The 7,657-nt window shown below is 40.5% G+C and overlaps 1 protein-coding gene across 1 annotated transcript in view; it reads right to left on the reverse strand.

The window, feature by feature from the left end:
* The window catches only part of ABCD3 (ATP binding cassette subfamily D member 3), a 36,195-nt gene that overhangs the window by 4,924 nt on the left and 23,614 nt on the right, over positions 1–7,657 (reverse strand). Inside the window, exons 12-21 of the mRNA XM_044432339.1 lie at positions 7,484–7,581; positions 7,296–7,387; positions 6,380–6,468; positions 6,219–6,291; positions 4,843–4,906; positions 3,667–3,744; positions 3,512–3,577; positions 3,341–3,430; positions 1,360–1,479; positions 582–686 (exon numbers count right to left, since the gene is read on the reverse strand). Of these exons, the coding sequence (XP_044288274.1) occupies positions 582–686; positions 1,360–1,479; positions 3,341–3,430; positions 3,512–3,577; positions 3,667–3,744; positions 4,843–4,906; positions 6,219–6,291; positions 6,380–6,468; positions 7,296–7,387; positions 7,484–7,581 (875 nt within the window). The remainder of the gene's footprint in view (positions 1–581; positions 687–1,359; positions 1,480–3,340; positions 3,431–3,511; positions 3,578–3,666; positions 3,745–4,842; positions 4,907–6,218; positions 6,292–6,379; positions 6,469–7,295; positions 7,388–7,483; positions 7,582–7,657) is intronic.

A 7,657-nucleotide genomic window follows, 5' to 3' on the forward strand; every position in this document is an offset into this window, starting at 1 on the left:
TCACGTGAAAAGATATAATAAAATATTTACAAAATGTGAGGGGTGTATATAAAATTTGAACCTGTAGCCAATGCATAGACATATATTAAAAAGTCATACCCAGCTGTGTCTCTCCAGTCACAAAAGGATCTTTGTCCCAGAAGAGAGGAGGGAGGGGATTTTGCAAACTCCCTATTCATCTTCCCGTCACTACAAGACCTCCTGCATTGCTTCAAAGAGTGCCTAACCCTTGGGATGAGGAACAGCCGAAGGGGTATGCACAGGGAAGAAGAATCTGCACTCTTCTCTCCCACCCCAGCTCTATTCATGGAAGTTTCTGCAGGAATGAAGAACCTTCCAGGAGGAGAGGAAGGTACCTGCAAGCATCCTACAGAAAGCAAAAGGGAACTGCTCTGACAATCCTGTCTCTCTCTTACTGTGGGCACGGTTTACGTTGCCTGTACTTTATTCTGCCTTCCTCAATGTAGATACATAAACACAAGATTAGTACTGTAGCATATAAGTGCACATTGCTTTCCAAAGTTAGAACAATGTAAAAGGAAATGGGCTTTGAACAGCAAAACAAGCACGGGTATACGTACCTTACGGCAGTGGCTATAGATATAACCTTCTACGTCAACGCTAACGGCACTGGTACATTCATCCAGAATTGCAAACTGGGGTTTATGGTAAAACAGCCTGGCCATCTGCAAAGCAAAAGCAAATGTTAAATAGCCTAACACATGGTACCATGGCACACTGCTCGTAAAGACTTTTTCAACCCTACACTGACTTTCACATACACAAAATAATTTAAATTGTTCACATAAATGATTCATATTATGTAAGAAATATTCAAATTATGCTACTGTAATGTGAATCTTATTTCATCTCATGGTCATTGTGTTCTAAAGAGGACATCAGTGTCCATATCCTTGTATGAGGCATTCTAGGAAACCCTGGAGTAAAGCAGTACTTTTAACAGTATTTATGTGTAGAATATTTTCAGATTTTCAGTTGCTCAGACCCTGGAGAGCTGTCACCGATCAGACTCTCATGAGAGTGCAATCCTACACAAGTTTAGCCAGAAAAAAGGCCTAAAATTCCCAGCATGCCAGTTCGGAGTTGTAGGTCTTTCTCCCATCTGAATTTTCAAAGGATGGCACCTTAAATAATTTGCTGTGAGACAGCTTCTCAGGCTTAAAAATGCTTTTTAAAAAGCTTTAAAAAAAGCTGTAAGGCATGAGTTCACTCCCCCCCGCCCCACGCTTTAATGTTCTCAATAGCAGCATTTTGAACATTTTGCTTATATTTAAGTACTGCACAACAGCGTTATGTCTATCCTCAGGGTATTTAGAAATGACTTTGAAGACCACATACCGCCATCCTCTGTTTCTCTCCTCCACTGAGAACATCCATCCAGTCTTGAACACTGTCCCAGCCTCCTTCACGTTCAAGGATCGGCCCCAGCTGAACATTATCTAAATACTCCTTTAGCACCTGCAAGCAAAGCAGTGAGCAACTATAGATCAACACCAGGATACCGGTGTGAGTGCTTCACACTTACAAAGCTGCCCAGTTCCCAAGGTCATCAGAGGGCCTGTCCTGGCCCATTTGAAATCCACCCAGAGAAGAGCCTACCAGTCAGGCAAGCACCATCACTTTATTGTTTTCTGAGCCTTTTGTTCAAGAAGCCCTCCCAATCTAACCAGCCATGGTTATATGGATACACTTATAATGATCTTGTTTTTAGCATGCTTTTTTATTATTGTGTTTGTTTCATCCTTTATTATTCATTACTCCAACAACCTCCGACAGGAATATGGAGTGGTATATAACTTTGTAAATAAGATAAACAAACATTTTAATGACTTCTTGGTTACTTAAAGACTTCTAGTTTAAGTAATATCCCACTCCAAAGGTGCGTAGTAGGGTTTAGTTCAGCATGAACTGTTTCTCATGTAACCACAGTAACAAGCAATACCAAGACACAGTAATACTCACAGAAGTGAGTATTTTGACTTCTATCCATGGCACTGAAAGCTGATGTAAGTTATGCTGTTCCACAAGCAAAAACAAACAGCTACTGGAAGTAGTTCACCACCCTAATCCATTACCAAGAGGAAAGCCAACCACCACTTTCCCCTCCCTGATAAGAGTCAATCCCACTTGTGTTGCGCTTCTATGGCTTTCAGTTTGCTCCCCTGCCTTTTGGTCTTGAGCAGAGACAGGCAGCAATGATAACTACCATTATTGAGCTTGGCCTCCCGAATTAGAGAAACAACAACTGGCAATGAGACTGTTTCTTGTCTTCCCTTTATAAATAAAAGCAGAAACCAGGAAATGTAAAGTGTAGTTATGGGTTGGTGCACTAAGAGAGCAGGAAATTGCAGTTGATGGGCTCACAGGCCCCTTCCAATTCTGTAGTTTTATGGTTCTGTGATTAGCAGCAGCAATCACTATGCCACCAACAGGTCAGGCAACAGGTAGAAATTCATTTGTCAAAAGTGCCGAAGACGGAAACAATTTATGTAAGCTGGGGACTTGCCCCATCCCACCCATGCACCTTATGTTTAGCACTAGCAACTGCTGAGACAGGAAATTTATAATCTGGCTTCTTTTTCCTGCAGATATCCTCACAGGTGCCTGCCAAGTTTGCCACGTGGATGCAATGGATACCCACCCTGGAAAACTGGCAAAGTCGAAATGCATTTAGAATAAATTTTCAGACTTAGCTTTTACAAATAGACCCTTATACTGGTGCAGAATTCCAAATTGCTGGCCAAATTGCTGTTTATAGCAGCTCATGAGATTAAGCATAATCAAACAACTGGTTGTAAAACAACAAACCACTTAGATATGCATAGATGTTAAGGATGGCAGTCAGAATGAAGAACCAGCCAGACAATTCTGTATCTGCCGCCAGTGCTTGTGATCTGCCTTGCAGAGTCAGGGAAACATGTATTTTTCTGTTTAACATTGCATCCCTGATGCAGGATGAGGACTCAGAATATACAGAGTTGCTGCCCTGTCACATTCGCCAGCTGAATGTTTTTCCTCTTCAGCATGCATTACAGCAGATCACAACTCCAAGAGTGTCAACTAGTGGCAATTAACAATATTGCAACTACAACACGATTGAATGCATGAACAACTAGTTTCAGCCAAATATGCTTTACTCGGAAGAAACCTAATATATCTATTCTGAATCACAGGCAGTACAAAAGCCATGAGGTTACAGCCATTTCTGAAGATCACATCATTTCTGTATTTAAGTTTATAGTGAACTTAACCCTTCCCGATTTTGCTATAAAAGGTAACCTATAAAAACATGGAAAGGCCAAAAAAAAAAGTATGTCACCTGGTCAGAGATTCCTTTCCTTCTCTGGTCTTCTACAGTATCTGGATAAATTACTTGGTCTCTGAGAGTTCCAAGGGTCATATATGGTCTCTGAAATTACATTAAAAGGGATTAGGAAGTTCTGGTGCATATCAAAACTAGAAATATTAATTGCTTGGTGATTTGCTTTACCTGGGGAACATAGAATAATTTTCCTCTCTCCGGCTTAGTTAGACAGCCGCCAAAAAGAGGCCACAACTGAAAGAAGAAAAAGAGAGATTAAGGTAATAGTTGTACTTTTCTTGTTGTTGCTGTTATGGAAAGAACTTTCTCCTGTGCTAACTCACCTCACCAAGGACACGGAAGAGTGAACTTTTTCCACACCCATTTGGCCCGCAAACCAGAACATTTGCACCAGATCGTACCTGGAATGTAAGGCAAGGCAGTGTATGCTTAAATACTGTGAAAATAAAAGGAAGCAATCCTATGGCCCAGAAAAGCATCTGAGGGGACAAGGATATTTCTGATTCCCAGATTCAAGGTCAGAGTTACCGTTCTGTCCTCAGAAATGGGAAATGGAGTGCTGCCCCCCTCAATAGATGGCATGGAAAAAATTGCATTAATTGCTCTCCAAGGTTTGGAAAAAAAATTGGAGAGAGGGCAATGGGGTCATTCCAATGGGTGGGGAAGAGAGGATACAGGAAAAGACAGCTTATCCTGAGGCCTTCCAGCCTCCTTCCCCTCCCCTCTGAAATGCTGCTGCTACATGGACAAAAAAGGTTGTTGAATGAAAATGCAGGCCTGGAGGATGGGGAGGTGAAGGATGAGTGTGAACCAGTAAGTTTAGAAGCTTAGTCGTTATAATAGGATTGTGACCCTGCATGCTAACAGAGGCTGCTAGGTTTGCATGTAGTCCACTCTCTATTTTTGTGTCCCAAATCAATGAATAAATTGACTTAAATTTACTATGTGAAAATGTTGATGTGGTTCACATGACAGCAGCTGAAACACCATAGACTCTTATTGGGTTATTTGACGAATGCTGCCCCCTGTTCAGGTTTAGAATGCGTGGCAAGTCACAATAGTGAGAGTACTTGTGGAAATCCAGTCAGCATGTACAGTGGCTCACTTTCAGGTGAGCTAGCCTGCATTTCATATATAGTTACTGGATAGTATGGTTTGGATCAAAGTCTGAGTGAAGGAAATGCGGCTCGTGGCATTTTTTATTTCTGTTTTCTCTTTCCTCTGAAATACCTCTCTGAAACAAGAAGGCTGGGATACTTTGCAAGGGAAGGAATCATTCAAAGCTGGGAGGAACTCCACTCACTCCACTTCATTCTGCCCAGTTTTGGATGATTCGCCCTCCCAATGCTCCCCTTCACCACCATCGGCCATGTTGGGTAGGAATGTCACCTAACCTGGAAAAACTTGTAAGGAGGACAAGGTGGGAAATATTCTTCCTCACAAGCAGGCACTGAATCAAAACAATTTGTTTCAGTATTGAAATGCATGTCACAACTTACCTCAAAGTTGAGATCTTTAAGTAGGATATCACCATTCGGTGTTGCCAGTGGAACGTGATCAAACCTTCAAGGAAAAGGGACATACTATGATTACTACAAAGAGGATATGCTTACTGAATTACTACTACACAACAAAACATGACACAGCTATACCATAAAACAGATACTGTAAAATGAACATGATGTTCTATAATTAGAGAATTGGAAATGTATGAAAGTCTCAGAAACAGATAATATGGAAATAGTAACACTCAAGGAGTAGGTTAGCCTCTGCTCCTCCTTGGTAGTTTCCTTCCATAATGTGCAAACAGAACTTGAGATGAGAAGGAATTAAGTTTAACCAAAATGCTGCAACACTTCCTGTTGCCATCCCAGTCTAAGACCCATATTGCTTGAGAATTTCTGGGCAGAATGAAAACTGCTGTTGTTACGTGCCACCAAACCTTCTCTGACTTATGGCAACCCTATGAGTGAAAGACTTCCAAAATGTCCTGTCTGAAAACTGCAGGAATCAACAATTCAATCACTATTTGAATCCCTAGTTCACTCCTGATAAATTTGCAGTGAAACAATTTTTATATGATTAGCATTTTTGTTGCTGTTTGTCTAGTAATGAATGCTGAAATCCCTTGTTACACATGTCTCCCTTCAGAGTCTTACTCATATGAAGCAATAAAGGATGCAGAGAAGAGCTGAACCTATAAACCCATTCCCAATAATCCATAGCAACTCCTGGAGAGGAAATCTATTCAAGTAGAACTCTATATAAGTAAGTTTCTCCCAATCCTCAATCCTTGGTTGCAGAATGAGTAGTAGTTTTACTATCTTCATATACAGCAGGACCCCTATATCCACTGTTTCAGTTACTGCAGTTCCACTTAGCCAAGGTTGACCATTGGCCCTCCACATTTGCAGGGGTTGGGGCACAGGACCCCATGAAAATGGAAAAACCACAAATATCTCCACAGAAAAAACACTAATTTCTCTAGGGAACTATGCACTCTGTTTGGCAACACCAAGCTCTTTGCCTTTGTACTAGCCAGACTCACATGTTTTGTCTCTTAGTGGGCACAAAGACTCTAGAGATAATCGCAGTTTCCCCCAAAAGGTATTTGCAGGTTTTCCCTAAAATTTTTTGTGGGGTTTGCACTTTTGTGGGGGTCCTGTGTCCCTGAACCCTGCAAATGTAGTGTTCGCTAATATCCACAGTTTCAGGCATCTGCAAATATTTTTATTTGAATTGTTATAGATCAGCCTGGTGACATTCAGAGAAATATGTTACATAAATATTAATAAATGCATAAAATATGAAGTATGGGAATGTGGTGCTGAGGCCAGGAAGACAGGCATAATACGGTACAAGGATCTTTACATACTTGATAATGTTATCTGCAATGACAATTCGTCCAGCGCCAGGAATCAGTGGGACCACTTGTTCTAGATTTGCATCTTAAATTTAAAACAAACACAGATGCATACATTAGAAAGTAGATAAGCATTCCCGTGAATTAAACGTCTGTATCAGTTTGTCAATTACCCTTTTCTTGTGATAACATGGTCCGCTGGTATTTGCCACTGTTTAACTCCTTCAAAACTTGCATTAATTCTGTAATCCGAGCTGTGAAACTACAAGAGTAAAGTCAAAACTAAAGTTGCAGAGAAAAACAATTAAATATTTCAACTTGCTAAAACGGAAAGCATACTAACACAGATAAGTTATATATGCATAGCTAGACACTATCAAGATAGCCATAGAATTACTCAGAACACTAGATTCAACCTTGCACACATGCCCTGTGTTAGAGCTGGAAGCCATCCACTCTCGTAGATGGTACAGCAAGCACTGGACTTGCCATTTTTCAGAGGTCACAATAGCTAACACTGTTATTGAGCTGTTTTGCAGGGCAAGATGAATGCAAAGATACCGGCACGCCCATACTCATCCTATGCTGCAAAGGATGGTCATAATACTGCAGGTTTGGAGGGTTACAGGCATCCCAACCGATTGTGCTCACAGTAGTAAAACATCTTTCCTCAACGTGGCATAAGGTAATACAACTGCTTCACTGAGTTCAATAAGCAGCACTGAAACTCCAACTCAAGAAAGAGCCACTGATGACAGAATCCTATCTATATTTACTCACAAGCCCCATTGGGCCAAATGGGGCATACTCCCATATATATAAGGCTCATCTAAGCCTTGTTAATATATTACAAAAGTCATGTATTTAAGTTTTTTTGCAATATTATTTTAAATACAATTGTACTGAATTAGAGACTGAAAGAGGCTGAGCTCAGAAGAATATTGTGCTATCAAATAGCAGTAACCTCGCAGAAATGGAGAAGTGACTGGATTTTGGAAATGACAACAAATTTTGGTTGCCGACAAGGAGGATAAATTATAGCTTATTTTATTAAGATGGGCAATTGTATGCATTATCTATCAGCCTTACCCAGCCAGTCGTGTCATTTCACGACCTGCCAAAACTATCCTGCCAAGAGCTTGAGACATTCTCAGCAACATTCTTCCACTCTGATAGTAATCCTGAAAGTTAAAAATATATATACAAGTTTGCTCATGAGTGAACTAACAAAATATATGTCTTCCCATTATAACTTCTCTCTGAAGCTTATTACCAACCTCCAGAAGTTCTGCGTGGCTACTATTCTGATGACGAGGATGAGATAAGTTTAAAAATGGACGGCTAACGACCAAATAGCCAACTACAGTAGCAAGATCTACAAGATGTAAAGACACATATTTCAGTTATTTTTGATTATATAGTTACTATGCTTTTAAAGATCCATCAACCCA

The sequence above is a fragment of the Varanus komodoensis genome, unplaced genomic scaffold (assembly GCF_004798865.1).
Source record: "Varanus komodoensis strain SLA01 unplaced genomic scaffold, ASM479886v1 scaffold24, whole genome shotgun sequence".
In the NCBI taxonomy this organism is placed as follows: Eukaryota; Metazoa; Chordata; class Lepidosauria; order Squamata; family Varanidae; genus Varanus; species Varanus komodoensis.